The 23,861-nt window shown below is 39.0% G+C and overlaps 1 protein-coding gene across 5 annotated transcripts in view; it reads right to left on the reverse strand.

The window, feature by feature from the left end:
• Positions 1-464: 464 nt before the first annotated feature.
• The window catches only part of dcaf6 (ddb1 and cul4 associated factor 6), a 215,694-nt gene continuing 192,297 nt past the window's right edge, over positions 465-23,861 (reverse strand). For all 5 annotated transcript variants that reach the window (XM_039745175.1, XM_039745173.1, XM_039745172.1 and 2 more), the window contains 5 exons: positions 18,666-18,804; positions 16,322-16,478; positions 11,354-11,442; positions 7,834-7,939; positions 465-933 (listed from right to left, as the gene is read on the reverse strand). In XM_039745175.1, coding sequence (XP_039601109.1) covers positions 872-933; positions 7,834-7,939; positions 11,354-11,442; positions 16,322-16,478; positions 18,666-18,804 — 553 coding nt within the window. In that variant the 3' untranslated portion in view covers positions 465-871. The remainder of the gene's footprint in view (positions 934-7,833; positions 7,940-11,353; positions 11,443-16,321; positions 16,479-18,665; positions 18,805-23,861) is intronic.

Raw genomic sequence — 23,861 nt, forward strand, 5'->3', positions numbered from 1 at the left:
CACCAAGAAAATCAGTTTCTATTTCATTTATCATTTTATTTGACCAGCTGATTGAGATGTGTTGGTTTTCCTTTTCACTAATAAATACTGAAGCAGCTTTCTGCCCTGTGGCTGAAGAACCCTGAAGTTTTTTGTTTTTTTTTTTTAACTGAAAACGTATGCTGACATTTAAAGTGAAAATATATGCAAACAATATGCAAAGAAGCAATTTATTTTAACATTTGCTCAATCTGAATTAGGCTATCTGTGGCTTTTGAGGGTAGGGCAGTAGAGATGCGTTATCACGATGCTGAGCTGATGGGCCATTAGTAAGAACAAAAGGATTTGGACAATTAGCATAGCCAGATACTGAACAGCACTGAAAAACTGCGAGGCGGTGCTAATGTTATAAATGATCCAACATCTCCACCCATACAAACGTTGACTGCATCCACATACTAAAGGACACAATTATTACTCAAAAAGGCAGATATATTTATTTATTAACATGCACTTCAGCAAGTATACAAAGTCATTTCTAACCTTTTAACTACAGTTATTAAAATTCTAACATTGATCCAAGCTCAAACACATTTGCACTTGAAAAATAATATTGCACTTTTAATCCTCAAGCACTCATCATTCACAAGACATTATTTTTTTAATCTTTTATAGCTTAATCATGGTGACTGTTTGCATTCGCACACCTTTATTGAAATGAACATTTCAACCCAAAGGAAATATTAGTAATAAAGTTTTGTCCTTCCTCCTGTTGCTTGCAAAAAACATCTTAACTAAAAATTATAGTACTGTTTTGTAAGGAAAATTTTTCTACACTGTACTGATAAAAATGTAATAAATGTTCAAACACTCGCTAGCACATCAGTAGTCACTATTCATCCTCATTGTCATTGTCTTGTCCAGAACCTTCAGAACGCTCCCCTTCCAAACGATCTGGGGAAGAAAGGCACAAACAAGAATAAGGAAATGCAAACCAAGAAGTGTCAAGAAGTGACAGATGAGCAGAGATCATTCACTCCATTGAGCTCGGATGGGTAGCTAATAGTTATTTTGTCCCAATTAGTTACGCAGACATATAAAAGTGGTCATTTTTTCCATTCTAACTGCAATACATTAAGAAAAACTTGTTATATGACCACATTTAGCATGCCAGTAGGATTTGTGTCTTAACGCTCCAATTAGAAGACTTGTCTGAAAAGTGTTATTTTAATAACATCTTGTTGATATAACTGTGGTGTAGCAGGTCAGATCAAAGGCCACTTTTTAAATAAATAATCACCGCCCTTGCGGCTTAAAGAGGGGGCATGGTAGTGTGGCCAAAGTGGTTTCCAGGTTATTCGTGATGCAGACAGTCCTCGCTTAAATGCACAGGTGAGGAGTCATCCACATCCGTAATTTCTGATGGGAGCTGCTAATTGCCACACCTGATCCATGTCCCCGTAATATTTATTAGAAGCGCGAGGTGGATGCGGGGAGGAAAGAAGAGTGAGAAAGAATGGAGGTTTAATGGAGAAGAAGGCGTCAGGATGGAGAAAGCCGGCACGGGAGAGTGAGAACGTGAGCAAGAACAGGCTCTATTAAGGCGGAAGGCAGCTGGTAGGAGTGCCCCAGAGGAGTGTTTGGCTCTCGGCGGGGGCAGATTGAAGCAGTCGCTCCAGCTGAGCAATTTTACGGAGCTGGAGTGACCGGCAGAGAAGTCGACTGACCGTTGAAGCAAGTGGGAGTCGTGGAGGCTTTGGGCATGTTGAACCCCAACGTGAGCGCCCTGGCTGCTGGGGAAGGAACCCAAGTCTCGGCCTGGCTGGAGCCCGACATAGCCGGGGATTGGAGTGCTACTGGACAAGAAATGAAGGAGCTGCATTTGCTGGTAAGGCGACTCCCCTGTTGCGGGGCCTGAAAGGGAGAAGCAGGGGAGCCGCCAGTAGAAGAACGCACCTGGCTTTAGTCTTAAAGAAAGACTTCCTCCAGCCATTACTGTAACCTCGGTTTTTAAAGAATTTTTTTTCTAGCTTGTTTTTAACCGCCACAGATTCACCTGTTTTAATGGATTATGTATTTAATGACTTATTTGAGAGACAGTGCACTTATTTATTTGGACACTTTGTTTTTGATTTTGCTGTTTTTAAAAAAAGCACTTTGCACTTTATGCACCATCCCCTTGCTTTGTTGTGTCTCACTGTCCGGCTCATTGGTGACATTACAGATAGTATCGGGTTCAAGAGCTCCCAGAAGCTGGATAGGAGCATGGAGCAGAACCCGCATCATCATGATAACTTGTGTGTTACAGATATGGAGTTAGTTTGTGATGTAAGCATCCATCCATCCATTACCCAACCCGCTATATCCTAACTACAGGGTCACAGGGGTCTGCTGGAGCCAATCCCAGCTAAAACAGGGCGCAAGGCAGGAAACAAACCTACAGGCAAGGCGCCAGCCCTCATCAGGGCGCACCCAGACACACACTCACTCACACACTAGGGACAATTTAGAATCGCCAATGCACCAAACCTGCATGTCTTTGGACTGTGGGAGGAAACCCACACAGACATGGGGAGAACATGCAAACTCCATGCAGGGAGGACCCAGGAAGCGAACCCAGGTCTCCTAACTGTGAGGCAGCAGTGCTGCCACTGCACCACAGTGCCGCCCGAATGTAAGCAACACTTTCTTGAATCCAATTTGATTATGTTTGTGGGGAAGTAATAACTCTTAATTTGGAAATCGATGTCCAACATTTTTCCAAAGCTTACTCAGATTACAAGCAAAACACGGATAGGCATTGCACTCTTCAAGTCATTCCCCACACTTTTTGACTGGATTCATATTGATTAGCTTTCTTTTGGATGACCCATCAGAAATGAAGACAGGCGATTGTTGATGCACATCACATAGAGAATGAGCAAACAGTATGATCTACCTGACTTTTGACATGGGAATGAGTGCTGGAACTAGACATAGTTGGTAAAAGTACCTCAGACATGGCTGGCTACCATACTGTAGACATGGCCTACTTAGACACCCTAACTGGAATGTGTTGTTTGTAGGAGTACTCTGACACCTCCATCTACAGGATCACTGCTGCATTTGTGAGCCATCTCATGAAGTCCATGCCCAGATGAATTTAGGCTACTGTAGAAACTAAAGAGGACCTACTGTATGTGTTGTGAGATACACTACTGGTCAAAAGTTTCAGAACACCTCTGTTTTTCCAGTTTTCCTTGAAATATAGTCTGTTGAAATGCAATGGATGATCTAAAATGGCAAAAAGGTAAGCAGTAAACTGCCAGAGGTTAAAATTTAAAGTTTAGGTTAACAAAAACTGAAACAAAATTATAATATTTCAAATGGTCCTTCTTCAGGGAACAACTAAAAGGTTACAACCTGCAGATGTTCTGCAACAGTTGAAGTAAATTAAGGCTTACAAGTTGAAGCAAACAACTTGCACAGGTGTACCAACTTCTGCTAATTACGTAAAAACCCTCTAACTTAAAGCAGAGTTGGAACACACTGTGTTACTACACCCTCTGATTTCAGTGATAACGGCAAGAGACAGAGCATTATAACCCTTAGAAAATGTAGGCCTTTCATTTAAAGAAAATGTCAGTGTCAGTGAGTATGGTGTCCTACACAATCCAAAGGCAAATGGAAACTGGAAGAAGCTCTGATAGGAGAAGATCTGGCAGACCCAAAGTCCCAAACCAATCAGAAAGCAGGTTTCTGAGGGTTACCAGCTTACATGAAAGCCACTTCACAGCACAACAGCTTCAAGCACAGCTTAATAATGTTCAGAGTAAAAAGCAAGTCTCAATTTCTATTGTGAAGAGGAGACGTTGTACTGCAGGTTTCACGTGGCAAGTGGCAGTAAGAAAACCAATGGACTAGATCACGGGTGTCAAACTCCAGTCCTGGAGGGCCACAGTGGCTCCAGGTTTTGATTCTAACCATCTTCTTAATTAGTGACCATATTTTTCTGCTAATTAATTTCTTTTGCTTTAGTCTTAATTAACTTGATTCAGACCCATTAGTTGTCTCTTTTTCCTTAATTAACAGCCAAACAATAATGAGACATGAAACAAGCCACCACATGAGCAGTTCACCTATGTTCATCACACAATATCTGAAAATAAAGAATGGTGGTCTCGGTAAGGTTGAACTCTCAGGTCACCAAAGAATTTTGACAGTGTTCTTAGAAAAAACAGAAAATCAACAGTTTGGGAAATGTCTGCTGTGGCAGAATGAGAGTAGCAACTAGCCGTGGAATTAAGTAATGGGTTTAATTAAAAACAAGAATCAGATTCTCATTAAGAGACTGGTTGAAGTGAAATTGGTTGGAGTTTGAAGCCCCAATTTAGCTGGTCATCTGTTGGCTCATTTCACATCTCATTTCTGTTTGGCTGCCATTTAATGAATAAACAAATCAATTTAGAGGACAGAATCCTTAAAAACAGGGCTATTAAAATGAAGGGAAAAGAAATTAATTAGCAGTGAAAACTAGTCATTGTTTAGGAAAATGGGTTAGAATGAAAACCTGCAGCCACTGCGGCCCACCAGGCCTGGAGTTCGACTCCCCTGGACTACAACAATAAAAAACAATAAAAACAATATTAATTAAAGAGTGATAAAAATGCAGTGCAAATTAAAAAATCTAAGGTGGAGAGTGTGACGCAGGTGTAACAGTGTATAATCTTGAATAATGTTAACATTTAACCCCAGGTGGAATTGAAGAGTTGCATAGTGTGGGGGAGGAACAATCTCCTCAGTCTGTCAGTGGAGCAGGATAGTGACAGCAATCTGTCGCTGAAGTTGCTCCTCTGTCTGGAGATGATCCTGTTCAGTGGATTCTCCATGATTGACAGGAGCCTGCTCAGTGCCCGTCACTCCTCCACAGATGTCAAACTGTCCAGCTCCCTGCCTACAATAGAGCCTGCCTTCCTCACCAGTTAGTCCAGGCGTGAGGCATCCCTCTTCTTTATGCTGCCTCCCCAGCACATCACCGCGTAGAAGAGGGCGCTGGCCACAACCATCTGATAGAATATCTGCAGCATCTTATTTGCAGATGTTGAAGGACACCAGCCTTCTAAGGAAGTATAGTCAGCTTTGTCCTTTCTTACACAGAGCATCAGTATTGGCATTCCAGTCCAATTTATCATCCATCTGTACTCCCAGGTATTTATAGGTCTGTACCCTCTGCACACAGTCACCTCTGATAATCACAGGGTCCGGGAGGGCCTAAAATACACCACCAGCTCCTTGGTTTTGCTGGTGTTCAGGTGTAAGTGGTTTGAGTCACACCATTTAACAAAGTCCTTGATTAGGTTTCTATACACTTCCGCCTGCCCACTCCTGATGCCGCCCACAATAGCAGTGTCGTCAGCGAACTTTTGCATGTGGCAGGAAGTCTGAGTTGTGCTGGAAGTCCGATGTATATAGGCTGACCAGGACTGGAGAAAGTCCTGCGGTGCTCCTGTGCTGCTGACCACAATGTCAGACCTGCAATTCCCGAGACGCACATACTGAGGTCTGTCTGTAAGATAGTCCACGATCCATGCCACCAGGTATGAATCTTCTCCCATCTCTGTCAGCTTGTCACTAAGGAGCCGAGGTTGGATGGTGTTGAAGGTGTTAGAGAAATCCAGAAACATAATTCTTACAGCACCACTGCCTCTGTCCAAGTTGGAGAGGGATCGGTGCAGCATATAGATGATGGCATCCTCGGCTCCCACCTTCTCCTGGTATGCGAACTGCAGAGGGTCATCGGCGTGGCAGACCTGTGGCCTCAGGTGGTGAAGCAGCAGCCGCTCCATGGTCTTTATCACGTGACATCAGAGCAACAGGCCGGAAGTCATTCAGCTCACCAGGACGCAATACCTTTTGGACTGGGGTGATGCAAGATGATTTCCAAAGCCTTGGGACTCTCCTCTGTTCCAGGCTCAGGTTGAAGATGTACTGTAGAGAACTCCCCAGCTCCAACGCACAGGCCTTCGGCAGTTGTGGTGATACTCCATCTGGACCCACTTCTTTGCTGGCACGAAGTCTCCTCAGCTCTCTGATTACCTGGGCTACTGTAGTTGTGGGTGGATGGGAACTCTCTCCTATGCTGGTATCAGCAGGAGGATGGGTGGAGGATGCAGTACTCTGAGGTGAGAATGAGAGTGGGCTAGGGTGGTCAAACCTGTTAAAGAAGTTGTTCATCAGGTTTGCTCTCTCAATGTCTCTCTCAATGGTGGCACGCCACTTCGAGCTGCAGTCAGTGATGATCTTCATCCCATCCCACACTTCCTTCATACTGTTATTCTGCAACTTCTGCTCCAGCTTTCTCCTGTACTGCTCCTTCGCCGCCCTGAGCAGGACTCGGAGTTCATTCTGCACACGCTTGCTCATGCTGATCATGGCCTTTAAAAGCCCTTTTTTCTGGTTCAATAGGCGCTTGATGTCACTTGTAATCCATGGCTTGTTGTTAGCATAGCAACGTACTGTTTTTACTGGAACTACAATGTCCATACAGAAGTTGATGTAGTGCGTAGTGCAGTCAACAACCTCTTCAATGTTCTCACTATGTGACCCCTGCAGGATATCCCAGTCAGTAGTTCCAAAGCAGTCTCTCAGAGCCTGCTCTGCCTCAGGGGACCACTTCCTGAATGAGCGTGTGGTTGTAGGTAGCTCCCTCACTCTTGGTTTGTAGTGAGGCTGAAGCAGAACCAGGTTATGATCTGCTTTCCCAAGCGCAGGCAGCAGGGTGGCGCTGTATGCATCTTTAATGTTTGCATACAGTAGGTCAATAGTCCTGTTTCCCCGAGTGTTACAATCCACATACTGGGGGAAGACAGGTAATGTTTTGTCCAGCTTCACATGGTTAACAATAACAACAATGACATTTTTCACCAGCGCAGCCAGTTCGCCAATCTTATTTGGTAGTGAGTTCACATTTCCCAGGATCACAGAAGGCACTTGTATCACCACTTCCTCGCTAGCAGCTTAGCCTTTAGCTTAGTGCCAGCTCTGCTGCCATGATACTGTCTTCTTACCTCGTCAGGTAAATAGGAAACCACACTGGCACGGGCCTTTGTTCTCAGTGCTAAAAGTTGACTACCTGTATAGATGAGTCTCGGCGTGTAAAAATCCATGTCCAAGTAGTAAAAAGTGTCCAGGAAACGAATCCACATAAAAGAAAGTGGTTGGAGTCATCATAGAGACAGAGAAAAAGTTAGAAATATAAACTTCTAAATGGAGCTGCTGGAAAGGCTGCCACTCACGGTGGCACCTCATGACTTCTGCAGACTGAAAGAAAGTCTTAATGGGCAAATGAATCAAAATATGAAATCTTCTGTTCATCACGGTGGGTGTTTGTGTACTGTCAAGCTGGTGAAAGGATAGTTCCTCAGTGTGTGATACCAAGTATCAAATATGGAGGAGGAAGTGCAATGTGGGGATTTTTGCTGAAGGCAGAATTAGTGACTTGCATAGCATGACTAGCATTCTGAATCAAAACAGTTACCATTGTATTATATCAGCAAAAAGGAGATACTTTGGCGAATCAAAAATTTGAATACAATTTCGTACACTTATTGACTGCTTGACTTATTTTTGTATTTGACATTGTTTATTTGTTGTATCGCTTGATTCCATGAAACATTAAGACATTAAACTGCATGTATTTCCACAGAAACTGAGGTGTTCTAAATCTTTTGACCAGTAGTGTGCGCATCGTTAACCCACATAGACACACACACACTTTTAATCTAAAATGGCTGTCTAGTCACATATACTAAAATGTCAACTTTTAGTAAACTAGAATGCTACTCTACACTTTTGTGAAAGCATATAATTACTTACCTGCCCTGATATGATTTAAGGAAGCTAGCATTCGCAGCATAAAGGATGCAGGAACTGTAATAGTATTTCTAGTTTCTTCCAGCATGAGTTCATTACGGGTTATTACCTAGAGGGAGCAAAGTAAAGATTTTTTGAACAAGAGATCATAATACATCCAGTTTCTATAATAATCTGTGTTGGTTTAAAAGATGTGATCCAAGGACCAGTCCAAACCAATCATACCAAGCCTTCTGTCATATTAGGAGACCACATTTGGTTTGTTCGAGACCATATATTTATTGCCCTAATTAGAGTAAACAAAAATGTTATTTCTTCTCACTTTGCAAATTGATTGCTTTGGTGACGGATGGAGGACAGACTAGACAACACTCATGAATATGAGAAAATTTTAAAAAGTAAATAAATAAAAAGCTCTCATAGCCCAATGTATCATTCAATTTCCTTTATCACCTCTAAAATTGCTTCAGTTTCAGCTAAGGAACAGAAGCAGGCGAGCATTTACTCTAAAATGTTTTTGTTACTTTGTGAACAATGTAGTGTCAAAATGTCTCTGAATGTAGTGAGTTCTGAAATATTGTTTCTTTAATTCAATTTCAATTCCAGCACCTGTAAAATTCATTTATCACTTGTCCACTCTATTTAATACAAATGTTTCAGGTATGACTGCTGATTATATTTTAGAAATGAGTACATCTGACCATTTAGAAGACGGTAAAGAGGAACAATAAAAAACTTTCAAGTTGCCATGTATTTTAAAAAAAAGCTATTTTTACTCAGTATAAAATATAGGATTTAAAAATGTTTATACAGTACAATTGGTCTACCTACAGTGGGATGCAAAAGTTTGGGCAACCTTGTTAATAGTCATTATTTTCCTGTATAAATCGTTGGTTGTTATGATAAAAAAATGTCAGTTAAATATATCATATAGGAGACACACAGTGATATTTGAGAAGTGAAATGAAGTTTATTGGATTTACAGAAAGTGTGTAATAATTGTTCAAACAAAATCAGGCAGATGCATAAATTTGGGCAGCACAAAAATGAAATTAAATCAATATTTAGTTGATCCGCTTTTTGAAGAAATTACAGCCTCTAAACGCTTCCTGTAGGTTCCAATGAGAGTCTGGATTGTGGTTGAAGGTATTTTGGACCATTCCTCTTTACAAAACATCTCTAGTTCATTCAGGTTTGATGGCATCCGAGCATGGACAGCTCTCTTTAACTCACACCACAGATTTTCAATTATATTCAGGTCTGGGGACTGAGATGGCCATTCCAGAACATTGTACTTGTTCCTCTGCATGAATGCCTTAGTGGATTTTGAGCAGTGTTTCGGGTCGATGTCTTGTTGAAAGATCCAGCCCCGGCGCAGCTTCAGCTTTGTCACTGATTCCTGGACATTGGTCTCCAGAATCTGCTGATACTGAGTGGAATCCATGCGTCCCTCAACTTTGACAAGATTCCCAGTCCCTGCACTGGCCACACAGCATGATGGAACCACCACCATATTTTACTGTAGGTAGCAGGTGTTTTTCTTGGAATGCTGTGTTCTTTTTCCTCCATGCATAAGGCCCTTGTTATGCCCAAATAATTCAATTTTAGTTTCATCAGTCCACAGCACCTTATTCCAAAATGAAGCTGGCTTGTCCAAATGTGCTTGAGCATACCTCAAGCGGCTCTGTTTGTGCTGTGGGCGGAGAAAAGGCTTCCTCTGCATCACTCTTGCATACAGCATCTCCTTGTGTAAAGTGCGCCGAATGGTTGAATGATGCACAGTGACTCCATCTGCTGCAAGATGATGTTGTAGGTCTTTGGTGCTGGTCTGTGGGTTGACTCTGACTGTTCTCACCATTCGTCGCTTCTGTCTATCCGAAATCTTTCTTGGTCTGCCACTTCGAGCCTTAACTTGAACTGAGCCTGTGGTCTTCCATTTTCTCAATATGTTCCTAACTGTGGAAACAGACAGCTTAAATCTCTGGGACAGCTTTCTGTATCCTTCCCTAAATCATGATGGTGAACAATCTTTGTCTTCAGGTCATTTGAGAGTTGTTTTGTGACCCCCATGTTGCTACTCTTCAGAGAAAATTAAAGGAGGAGGGAAACATACAATTGACCCCCTTAAATACTCTTTCTCATTATAGGATTCATCTGTGTATGTAGGTCAGGGGTCACTGAGCTTACCAAGCCAATTTGAGTTCCAATAATTAGTTCTAAAAGTTTTGGAATCAATTAAATGACAACGGTGCCCACATTTATGCACCTGCCTGATTTTGTTTGAACAATTATTGCACACTTTCTGTAAATCCAATAAACTTCATTTCACTTCTCAAATATCACTGTGTGTGTCTCCTATATGATATATTTAACTGACATTTTTTATCGTAACAACCAACGATTTATACAGAAAAATAATGACTATTAACAAGGTTGTCCAAACTTTTGCATCCCACTGTATTTGGCAGATTTCCCTCCGGGTACAAATAAAGTTCTATCTATCTAAACTTTCCAACATAAACTTACAGTATTTAGTAATTATTGCTTTGCGTCCTCCCCCACTATAGCCCAATCTCCAGTTTTCGGTAGATCTTGACGGTTTAGGGTACCCTGATACTGAAAACATTGATATCTTGATGGTGGGTGTGTGTATGTCTGTGTGTGTGTGTCACAGTTTTTTGAAGACAGTCTCAAACTAAAATGGCTGGACAGAAAAATACCAAACTCGAAACTTAAACTTGTTATGAGGTAATGATGTGCTGATTACTTTTTGAGCCAAATCACGCAACAGAAAGAGGCACTCTAGAGAAGTCAACAAATGCTGTAATTCTGCAATTAATTCTGAATTCTTCTTGTCAATTGCTATCGTAATGACCTATTTATGATCAGAAAGATCAGCATCAGAGCGGTAAGTAATTACTGAAATGTTATAGAATAGTTTGGGTAACTTGGCTCCTAAGGTGCAAAGCCAACTAATGCTCACATCTGAATTTTTATTATTTATCACACATTATTGATTTTTGAATAATTATATAGTCCTGCATTGTTACTGTGCCTTTTGTATTCTTCTTAAAGTCACAGTCACTGGAGTTGAGCAACTAAGCATTTCTCTACATACTGTATGTGTAATTTGTATGCAACAAATAAAATTTGATTTGATTTGACTAAAAGTGTTTTTTTATGCATTATATATGTCATTTGCTCAAAAATCAGAAAAATGAACACACACTTTTATTACTTTAACGTGATCCATGCTTCTTATGCACATCTTTTCTGTTACTTGTTAGGAGACATCTCTGGTTCCCTTAGTCTTTCCTTGAACTTTGCTTTGCCAATGGCACAACATCAAGCTACACTCAAGAATATGATGTACAAGGAAAGTTTTAATACAAGTTTCAACATATAAGAAGTAAAATATTATATAACTATTTTTAACAAAAATATTCTGTTTTTAGTTAACATTTGTTGGCTTGCAGCATGTGCATTAGATATGTGTCCTCTACCCCAGAAACCAAACTGTTACCTCCTCAGCAAGTCTTCGGTTGAAAGAAGGAGATTCTTCAAGAGGAGACCATATTTTAATGTCATAGTCTATTCCAGAGGAGGCAAGAACTAGAAATAAAAGAAAAGAATTGTTTGGTTTACAGAATATTACTTTATGATCAAATATTTCATGTGATATATCAATAATTAAATTATAAAATTATTCATAGCACGTGAACAAGATCAGACAATTTAGAAATTGTATGGTATCATACCGATTTGAGCAACGGTTGCTAGAGCCAGAATTCTGGGTTCAAATCCCACTTGGTCATTGCTTGTGTGCAGTTTAGAGATTCCCCACATTGTCTCTGTAAATTCCAGTCTTCTTCCACATCCAAAAGACAGTGGGCAAGTTTGGGTGTTTGTGTGTGCCAGGATTTCCTATGATACACTTTTAACCTGCCTGTGGTTGGTTACTGCCTTGTAACTGATGCTGCCACAACCCCAACACAGATACAAAATGTATCCAAAATACCTTCTCTTTTCTATCATTAATGAAATAAACTTCATACAAACCGGGGAATAAATAATGTTAACATTGCAATCACATCCACTAGTACCTCAACAATTATATTTTTTTATTGGTTCTGGAGGTATACATGGAGGAGGATGGTGAATAAACTAATCAGTCCATTGTATGAACCTTTTCTATTCCCAAGCACTTTATTTTTCACTGCCTCAAATAAACTCATCACTACACAGTTTAATTAACTTAATAGAATTCCCCTTTTTCTAACCATTTCATCTCTGTTTCATGTTTACTTGCTGCTGCTGCTTTTTCAGCTTCTATTAACATTATTATTTCAACATCTAAATTCTGTAATCAGACTCCACTCTTTTGGTTTCTTTGCTGGTCCTAGCTTATTGTCTTCAACTAGACATTCCTTTAAATAAGACCACTTGTCCCAGTTAAAACTACCCTGAAGTGGTCACTGTTTTCCCATTTCACTGTTTTTTCCATGACTTCATTCCAGTTTTTCCATGTGTTTATCTACCAAAATCAGGCCACATATAAAATGCCAGAGAATCCACACTCGGAAACTGCAATGCTGAGCATCAAGATGTATAACCTATTTTACTAAGCCTGTTTTCTTAGCAATAAAGTGCTGCCCAGAATATCAATTTTCAAGTAATCACTTTTGCTTAAAGCAGGTTTCAAGGACTGGCAGTCAATAGCCCAGTCCAACGCCTTTTAGCAGCAATGAGAAGGGAAAGAGGGACATTTTAGTAAAGAGGTTTTCTCCAAACCTATCTATGTATTTTGTATTGTGCATTTAATTTCTTTGCCAAAAATCATTCCGGAACCAGGTCTGAGACTAATACCGTATTTTATTAGTATTAGAAAATCAGGTGTGCATCATACACGAAGAAATGTAATTCTGTAATGTTTACTTCTTCTGCTTGGGTTCGCTCGCTTGCTCTCTCTCTCGCGCTTCCTCTCTTGCTCGCGCACTCTCTCTCTCTCTCGCTCACTTGCTTGCTTGCTAGTTTGTTTGTTTGCTTGCACACTCTCTCTCTTTCTCTCTTGCTCTCACGCTCGTTTGCTTGCTTGCTCGTGCTCTCGCGTTCTCTCTCTCTCTAGCTCGCTTGCTTGCATGTGCTCTCTCTCACTCGCTTGCTTGCGCTCTCTCTCTAAACGTTTCCAATACAATCACAATGCGTGTCGTACACGGGGCAAAATGATTTTTGCGATTTTCTTTGTAAAAATTAGGGTGCGTGTCTTACACGAGTAAATACGGTAGTCTTGAATCCCACTTCTGACACTAAATTTCTTATATACTGTACTGTAGTATATATTTATTATAACACAGACATACAGTATGTTGCAAAAGTATTCAGAGACTTGAACAATTTTGTAATATTAATGTCATCGGTAAGATACTGCTCAGCATTCTGTCTCCCTCTATTTCATGTCCTCACCCAATGAGGCTGGCTGCAAAATCAGGACCTCTGAGTCATTTGGAGCTTATCAAACTGCTCTAATTCATAAATAAAGTATAATCAATCAATCAATCAATATCTATGTATCTAAATTAGAACTCATTTGGCACAGTTGAGTAAGTGGGATTCTGATTTTCCAGCTACAACTGACAGGGTATCATATCACACAGCTGCTGGCTCTCATTATTTCAGCCTCATTACCCACTCTCTACAATTAATGAATAATAAATTCTATACTGAATTTTTTTTCTGATATATAAATTTTAAACCACTGAAATTCAATATTTTTCCCCTTTTACTTGATATTTTTTGAATTAACGAAAAAATATATTAAGGAGAAAAAAGACTGCATGTAAGTATTTGATCCCTGTGTTCTGGACATTTATGAAAAACAATGTCTTAAAGAGGATATGACAGTCTCACAATTGGCCTCCACCTGTGAATGATTAAAATACCTACATTTCTGAATAAAAACCTCACAGGGGTCATTATTCAGCGTGTGAAAGTGAGGAACAGTTGTAAAACAAGCAAGGAAAAGAGTAGAACACCTTATTCAAGAGTCTAGATGTTTAGATGAGGACATAAGGTTCAAATATAAATAAGAAGGAGAAATCTTAAATGCTATACAGAAAAGACTGTCCCTCAAAACTCTGCTCAAACGAGAAGAAGATTTGAAAGAAAACAAAATAAATAATAGCAGAATTCAGTAGCTGAGACTGGAGTAAATGTACACCAGTCATTAATCTCAAGAGTTCTGAATAACACTGGACAATATGGAACGGTGGACCAAAACAAATTATTACTGAAAAAAGAACATTGGACCTAAAATCTACCATAAGTTGGATGCAAAGTGATATCAAACAGACTGCAAGGACTTCGGCTACAGATTATGTACAGAAAGGTTAAAAAGCCTTTGACTTTGATGCGCAACCTTCACTTATGATGGGGATTTTGGAAAATACAGCAGAATGATACTGCATATGTTCTTTAAATATGTACTCTCTAGTTGCCTGATGAGAAAAGAGAGTAAATTAAGTGCCTCTGTTGATTCCTTCATTATCCATACACTGCTTTCACCTTTTTTCCCCAACTATAAATAACAGTTTTGAAACATAGCTAATTATAAATTACGGGAAACTAGTTTCAGACTGTTTTTCCTTGTAAGATTATATTACAAAATGTAGCAAACCCCGACAAGCCAAAAATAAACACATCTTGGCCTGTTAATAAAAGGATCTCATTTGTAAAGACTGTAAGACTTGACTTGGCTGCCTGCCTTAAAAGCTTTTGCTTCTTTCACATTAACTATAAAACAAAACAACTCTTAAATCCAGCATATTCTGAACTTTCAGTTCAGTTCTTACATATGCTTTAAGAGATGTACATTTAGTTTGGGCTACTGAGAAAATGTACAGAGCAATCTGACATGATACACACTGTAGTTTGTCACAGTTAAGATGACATAGCAGAATTTGGATCTTCAATCGATTTCAGTTAAACTGAGAAGGATTTCTAACAACAATTTCACTTTACATTTTAATCAGCTTCAATGTCTTATTTTACCTAAGTAAATCCAACAAAAGAATGGAGCACGAGGTGAGACACAAAAATAACCGGACTGGGCTTGGGGCTTTCCTGGAAAACCCGTCTGGAGGTCGGCTGGACGTGAATCATAGAACTATATCCCCTCCTACATGCTCTCTCAAACTGGCTAGGTATATCCTTTGAATAGCCCAGTCAGTATTTGCACAACAATTGCTACACAAGTTGCCGTTATAATGTTGGGTGAAAAAAAAATTGAACAGCAAATCAACATCAAATTTCTCGCTAAATTAAACGAAACGGCCATAGAAACTTATGAAATGATAGAAACAGTGTACGGTGATAACAGTTTGTCTTGCACACAAGTTTTTAAGTGGCACAAACATTTCAAGGAAGGACAAGAAAATGCGGAAGATGTTCAACGCCCAGGTCACCCATGCTTGTCTCAGATGGATGAAAACATCAAAACGGAGAATCAGATTGTTTGAAATGATCGTACTGCTTTTTCCGTAAAGCAGTTTTTGACTGACAAAAACTTTCCTGTCCTCGATCATCCTCCCTATTCGTCTGATTTAGCTTCTTGTGATATTTATTTGTTCCTGAAAATCAAAAGTGACCTGAAGGGAACACATTTTTCTTCAATGGATGAAGTGAAGACAGAAACGGCAAGCCTGTTGAAGCACCTCAAGCAAGATTTCCAGCACTGTTTCAATCAATAGAAGATATGTATGGAGCAGTGTAGAGATAGAGAGGGGGAGTATATAGAAGGTGACAATGTTTAGAATACTGCAATTCATCAATAAATATATACAGTATATTTTTTACCAATCTGGTTATTGCTGTGTCTCATCTTGTATATAGAATATTTTGTGCTGTATGCATCTCTTAATAAATAGTGAGTGGCATCCAACAAACCCTATCCAGGGTTGGCTCCTGCTTAATGCAAAATGGCTGTCAAAAATATGAGCAGATAAATCATGAAAGCATCAGTAAAATGTTAATTAATTTCTGCAACGTGACATACTAACAAAGCTTCACTTTGGAGTGGTTTGATGTGGTTTAACTGAGACACTTTTCTCTTGATGTTGCTTATTTAGAATAAGACCTGTAAATCCTTAATATCAACAAAGCATATAATCATGTCAATATGCCATACTGCACTGAGATGATTATTACTGATGTTTTATCAGTGTTGTGAAGACCAAAAGAAGCCTTTGTTAAGGTCTTGTTATATAAGAGTAAATGAGTAATAGATGCATTTTTGCAGTACCTAAATTAAATTGTTAACCAAAAATTTTATCTCTGCAATTTCATTTTTAAATTAACTAATCTGGGATTTTCAAGCCAACATTCAGTCTAAGTAAATGTATGATGACTGTATGAACAAGGAAAACAAACTTTAAACAGTCTAAGATAACATATACAAATGCAATTAATAACAATCAGAAGGAATTAAATAACCTACTGGGATCAAAGGGGTGTGGCTGGAGGCAGTTCACAACATGATTGTCTGCTTCAAGCAGCATTACATGCTCTGCTGTGTGCCGATCCCAAATAAATATGTGTCCACAGTCTGACCCACTCATAACAAAGTTATTACCCCAGAAACTGGATTCTTTAATCTAAACAAATAAAACAGAAAGAAAACATAACATAATGTTGAGTACACACTATTTGTTATGATAGGCAATAATTTGGAAAAATAACATACGCATAGACAGCTTATTGTGGCACCCTCTGTAATGTCTATGGCAAAAAAAAAAAAAAAAACAGTGAGAACATTTTTTCCATGCTTCACAATATCACCCTTGTTCTGATCTTAATTATTAACAGTGCAAGCAGATGAATGAGGAGAAGACAAAGTCTATTCAGTAGCTGCTCACGCAATGCACTGGGTTAAATCTCTATGTACAGGCATAAAGCAAAAACATGTACAAAGAACTGCAAGATCTTTTATGTGTACCATCTACTTTGCTTTATTGAACCAATAAGGGAAGGGAAGATGAGAGAGATGCATTCAGTTCTGAAAGTAACATACAATAATGACATAACATATAGTCTTTTCAAGGGAGGGCAGAAGGATTTTTCAAAAACAAGCTTGCTTTATTCTTTCTTATACCTCTGACTGGTAACTTAATCCATACATTTTCAGCAGTATGATTATTGCTTTATATTTAAATGTATTTATCCTAGGTGACTTGCCCAATGAAAATACAGAATAATTGCTTCATTTTTTTTTTCTTTACAGTTGGGGAACGGGTAGTTTGAGTAATTTGCTCAGGGGCATGTAGGGAGATGGAGGCAGGAACTGAGTGTGCAACCTTGTGATTTAATGTCCCAGCAACTATACTCTACTGCTTTTGATGCAGTTCTGGAAGATAAGCCTTAATTTATGTATTCTAATTTACAAACCAAAAAAAAAAAAATATATATATAAATATATATATATATATATATATATATATATATATATATATATATATCGTGCTACATCTACTCTCTTCCATCACAAAAATGCTTTAGCCCATGTAGCCTGCGGCCGGGGCCCTTGCCCGGCCGGGACGCCTCCACACTGGGAGGACAGCGGGAGCAAGCATGGCCAGAGCGTTACCTCCCCTGGTACGCTAGATGGTAACCCCCCTGGGTTGCAGTGGTGCCTCGGACTCCCCCAAAGCCTTCATGGGAGTTAGAGTTTGGTGAAGCCCTGTCTGCCCTTGAAGTGCTGCCGGAAATGAGTTATCAATGACCTGGAGCACTTCGGGGTGCTTTATAAAAGGAGTCAGCAGCCACTACTTGGGGAGCCAGAGTCTGAGGAGTGGAAGAGAAGGAGAAGAGAGAGTGAACACTATTGTGTTTGTACTGTGTTTGTGCTAGGACTGTCATGTAAGGGTGGGAAATGGGGGAAGGCGTTTCCCACGTGGTAAAAAGAAAATAAAAACCAACGTGTGTGCCTTGAATTTGTGTCCCAACACTTGTCTGTGTCGGGTTCAGCTGGTGGTGCCAGCCTGGGTGGTCCACACCCAAAAGTAGGCAATGATGCTATGGAGCTCTTAGTAAAGGTTTCTGTTTAGATTTACCATTCATAAGCCACATCAAATGATGAAGTTTGTAGTCTTTGTCATTACCAGAAAAATAAAAGAACTAGTATTTCACTAGTAGAATACTAAGCCAACAAAACATTCGGCTTAAATTTAAACTATTTCTGTCATTTTGTGACTATCTGCATAGATCAAACCAACCTCTGATATCATTTTAAATTTCACTTTAGGTAATGTAACAGAAATATAAAAAAAGTATTTTGAAAAGTACTTTATTTTCTTTGAAGGAGGCGGAAAATATAAAGGTGTAGAGTATATAAAGTACTCTGTAATAGTATCAAATATTGCTTAATTTTTTACGTGTCCCACTGACTGCCACATCTCTCCTATGAATTACAACTCTGTTTTCTGTGGAGCTCTAAGTGGTTCTTAACAATTTGCTCCACAGACTGCTAATTATTAATTTACCAAATCTGTACTTTAATGATGACACCCTACAAAACCTGAAGTACACTATGCATTCTTCGTGTGATGTTTTATTAGATAAAACACAACACTGTGAAATGTATTTAATAACTGTCAGAGCTGTGGTTATACCAGCCAAAACAACTGCTTAATCACTATGCACTTTGATATGTACAATAACATTTCCTACACTTTATTTAGGACAAAAATGTAACTACATGCTTTGCCATATTTTTGCCATGTATTTTAAAAGGCATGCATGTCAAACAAGTCCACAGTCTCATTTTATATATTTTATGACTGTACCATTGTTCTAGAGTTGCGATGTCCTTTGTATACCATCTTCACAGATGGCCTCCTTATGTTTTGCGTTTCACTTTCTTCCATCTCTCTCCTCTCTTTTCTCCGTCTGAAAAGCTCTTGAATTCGTGCTGCAGCTGATCGTCTGTGAAAAACAAGGAAAATCATATTAGTTCCAACTATATTAAGAGTCTTACTCTGATGGCTTGTTTACTTTAGTCTAAATATAATTTTACAATCAAAATAATAGTGTTATATCATTCCTGCTATTTTAGGTAAATTTAAATTAAACATTAGTAAGAAAACATTTCCTTGCATTTGCGTAGTGATGAGGGCAAAAAGCTCTAATTCATTCTTCACATTAGTGCAACTACTGCTGCATTTTGCAAAGTTACCAGAAAACAGTGTATCTTCCACTTGTCAAGGAATGGTGTGGTAACGATACAGTAAAACATGAATTGTTAATTTTTCAAAATACTGTGCATACAACTGTTAAACACTACATTTTATTCTGTATCACTCTATTATGTTAAGGGTGGCAGTGACAATAGGCTGAGAACAGCAGATGTTGCTTTCTTTTCTACATCAGATGTCTCTGATGTAGAGAACTGTCTGGTGTTACCAGGTCTGGTGAAAAGGCAGCATATGTTCCAGCTGTCCTAGGTCTCCCTCCATTCGGTTTTGCCTGGTATATTTCTTGTAGCAGGGATTCAAGTGATATCTGCCTGACATGTACAAATAACAAGAGTTTGTTCTTCTTTGTCTTGAACAGTAGCTACTCACCAGCATGGTCCCCCTGGTTCACTGAGATACTCACCCATATTAAATACAGTGAAGACTGTATCTACGTGGTCACTTTTACACAAGATCAAGTTTTTTTGGCCTCTATCCGCAAACTGAAAAACATACTACAACTGAAAATCTAAGGACTTGACTTCCATTTCTCCTCACCCTTCTAGCACAACACCCACAGTACTGCAGTCATGGTCATGATCCACTGGCCACAATGCACAAACAGTTGTACTTCCTCTTCTCAATACTGAAAACATTGTTTAAACATTCACTGCTCAGGCAGGACAAAGCATGTGAACCCTTCTATTTGGTAATTTATAAACCCTCATTTAGCAGTAATAACTTCCACCAAACACTTCCTGTAGCTGCTGATCAGACTTACACAACTGTTATGGGGAATTTCAGACCATTCATACTAATATAACTCTGTGGTTCATTGCATGAACAGCTCTTTTAATGTCATGACACAACCTCCAGGTGGAGTTATAGTCTGGATTCTGACTTGGCAAATCCAAAACTCATATTTTCTTGTGTATAAGCTGTTTAGTTGAGGTTTACTCCTGTCTTTCAGGCCCATTACCTTGTAGCATTAGGCATTTTCTATAAAGTTTCAGATGATGGACTGCTACACTGATATTTTTAAATAAAAAATCTTCTTACAAAGAGCTCCAAACCACTTTCTCCATTAGGATGAAGTTTTGTTGTTGTTTGGTAATATTTTCCTTTACCTGCAAACGCAGTGTTGTTCCGTTTCTGCTACAGAGTCCACCTTTTTCTCATCTTTTGTCAAAAAACCATTATGGAACACACAGGTGGTCTTTTGAAAACTTGGAATGTGCAGCAATGTTTTATTTGGAGAGTTGTGGCTTGCTCCATGGTGTAATTCCATTAACACTGTTCTTGCTCAGTGTTTTCCTTAAAGAGGACACATGAATAGAGAATTTACCATGTTCAGAAGATTTCTGCAGGTCCTTTGCTGTTACTCTAGAGCTCATTTCACCTTCAGCACTACATAATGCATTCTTGTCATTATCTTTGCAGAATGCCTCATTCTTTGGAAGAATATAAACAGTACTGAGCGCCCATATCCTAATAAATGTATTTATTGTCTAGTGCAATACATCTTCTAAGGGTTCCTGTGGGCCATGGGGGTAATATAGATGGGCTGTGTAATTACCTCAAACCCTATTACAATCAAAAATTGAAACAAATAAAATGTGAACATAAAGACCATGTTTAAAATGATATACAACCACTGGCATTTTATGTTCAATCATTTAGAAAATGTCAAAAGTGACTAATAGGAACCTTCAGTATTCTTGATTTTGCTGCCAAACAGTACATTTGATTTGTTTGCACCTGATACATGCAAATGAAACAAGAAAAAAAAAATAAATAAAAAATGTGTTAAAAGTATATACTATATGCTTTTACTGGTCATCCTTAATTTAATCAAGTGTCTTCAGTTTTTGTAATTTTCCTGCTGCACTTGACCCAGACAAGATATGTGTCTGATAAATGTACAGACACAAAATGCACCTTTACAGTTTTAATTTATTATTAATAAAATGCTTTGCCATCTTCAGTATCTACCTCATTAGTAGAAAATCTCTAAATCTCTGACATGGTATGTCATACAAGTCAAAAAAATACTGCTCAAAAAAATTTAAGGAACACTTTTTAATGAAGAGTATAGCATCAAGTCAATGAAACTTCTGGGACATTGACCTGGCCAGTTAAGTAATAGAGGGGGTTGTCAATCAGTTTCAGCTGCTTTGGTGTTAATGAAATTAACAACAGGTACACTAGAGGGGCAACAGTCAGACAACCCCCAAAACAGGAATGGTTTAACAGGTGGAGGCCACTGACATTGTCCCTCCTCATCTTTACTAAATGATTTTTCACAAGTTTTGCATTTGGTTATGGTCAGTGTCAATACTGGTAGCATGAGGCGATACCTGGACCCTACAGAGGTAGCACATGTAGTCCAACTTCTCCAGGATGGCACATCAATATGTGCCATTGCAAGAAGGTTTGTTGTGCCTCCCAGGACAGTCTCAAGGACATGGAGGAGATTCCAGGAGACTGACTGTTTCTCTAGGAAATCTGGACAGGGCCATAGAAGGTCCTTAACCCATCAGCACAATCAGTATCTGCTCCTTTGGGCAAGGAGAAACAGGATAAGGATTGCCAGAGCCCTACAAAATGACCTTGAGCAGGCCACCGGTGTGAATGTTTCTGACCAAACAATTAGAAACACACTTGATGAGGGTGGCCTGAGTTCCCAGCATCCTCTAGTGAGCCTGTGCTCACTGCCCAGCACCGTGGAGCTCGATTGGCATTTGCCATATAATACCAGAATTGGCAGGTCCATCACTGGTTCCCTGTGCTTTTTACAGATGAGAGCAGGTTCACCCTGAGCACATGTGACAAACGTGAAAGGGTCTGGAGAAGCCATGGAGAACTTTATGCTGCCTGTAATATCATTCAGCATGACTGGTTTGGTGGTGGGTCAGTGATGGTCTGGGGAGACATATCCATGGAGAGACACACAGACCTCTAAAGGCTAGACAACGACACCTTGACTGCCATTAGGTATCGGGATAACATCCTTGGACCCATCGTCAGAGCCTATGCTAGAGCAGTGGGTCCTGGGTTCCTCCTGGTGCACGACAATGCCCGGCTTCATGTAGCGAGAGTATGCAGGCAGTTCCTGGAGGATGAAGGAATTGATACCATTGACTTGCCCCCATGCTCACCTGACCTATGTTTAATAGAACACTTCTGGGACATTATGTTTCCATCCATTCAACGCCGAAGGATTGTACCTCAGACTGTTCAGGAGCTCAGTGATGCCCTGGTCCAGATCTGGAAGGAGATCCCCCAGGACACCATCTGTCATCTCATTACGAGTATGTCCCGACGTTGTCAGGCATGCATAAAAGCACGTGGGGGCTATACAAATTACTGACTATGATTTTCAGTTGCTGCAATGCTGCATAATTTTTTCACTCTATCTATCTATCTATCTATCTATCTATCTATCTATCTATCTATCTATCTATCTATCTATCTATCTATCTATCTATCTATCTATCTATCTATCTTTGATTTTCGGGATGTCTTTGAACTACAGCCCTCTGTAGGTTGATAATTTTCATTTTCATCAAAAGATGTGGCATCCTTTCATTCCTAACACATTACCCAGTCCATATCAGCATAGATATCCAGCATGATTTTTCCCATTCAGATCTGATGTGTTTTCAAAATGTTCCTTTAATTTTTTTTGAACAGTTTATTTGTTAAAAGCAGTCTATTAATCAAAGTCTAATTCACATTGGCAAGTTAAATCCTAAAATGAGCCATCTTGTCAGTACACAGTATATTGTAGATTTCTAGAATTTCTGATAGGGATGTTGGCACAAATTTTTATTCTTTTGCAGTATTTTTATATATCAGTATATCAAGCACAATTTCTTTTAAGAGTTTTTTTGTTCATCATGAAAAGAGATGAGTTCCAGATGCTAATTAAATAAAAAAGTTTACAACAATGCAAATTAACACATTGACACTGTCATTTATAGCTGGCCTCCAAATGCTGATGACCCATTTCTACCTTAATTTTCAAATAATGATCATACTTATACTAAAGAGATTGAACTTATTTTCAAAAATTTTTCAAAAGAATTTCAGTGAAAATACAATCATTGCAAGGAAAAAAGAAAGAAAAGAAACAGAGAAACAAAAATGCTAATTCAAAATAAAGTTAATTTACTATCACAAATCAGCAAACCATTAAGAGACTCTTTTTAATAAAACCCCAAACCTTTATGACAAACAAGCACCATGGTATACATGTAGGCCAATTTAGCCTAACATTCTTCAGTGAGAGAAGATGATAGTTAACTGCTAATAAAATTATTTAGCCTAAGAATGTGAGACAGCATTAAACAGAATGAGACAGTCCAACACCAATGTTTGGTCTATTTACTAGAATCATCACATTTTTAAAAAGAAAAAATAGATTAGCTCTATAAAATTAACTAAATTCTGCACATATCCATTACATACTTTCCAAAGGGCAATACCTACCTTCATAGAATCTTAAACGGATTCACTCTACAAATTACATGTTGTTGTCAGTTTTCAGCTCTTTAACATGCCACATACTATTAGTCTGTCATGTGTTTCACATGTCAGAAAGACAGTTAATTTAAAGCAACAAAATCATGTCAAAACGCATGAGCACAATTTTGCCAACACCCATGTTGACGAACCTTTAGTCTGCACGAAAGCATTATTAGTTAATTTACCTTATATCAGTTTATTAGTGCATGCATGCCAAATAAAGTACTTTTTTTGTTCTTATGTTCAAAACAGCTGCCTTGATGCATTCCTGCATTCCTTCGG

This window comes from Polypterus senegalus, chromosome 2, assembly GCF_016835505.1.
Source record: "Polypterus senegalus isolate Bchr_013 chromosome 2, ASM1683550v1, whole genome shotgun sequence".
NCBI classification, from domain to species: domain Eukaryota; kingdom Metazoa; phylum Chordata; class Cladistia; order Polypteriformes; family Polypteridae; genus Polypterus; species Polypterus senegalus.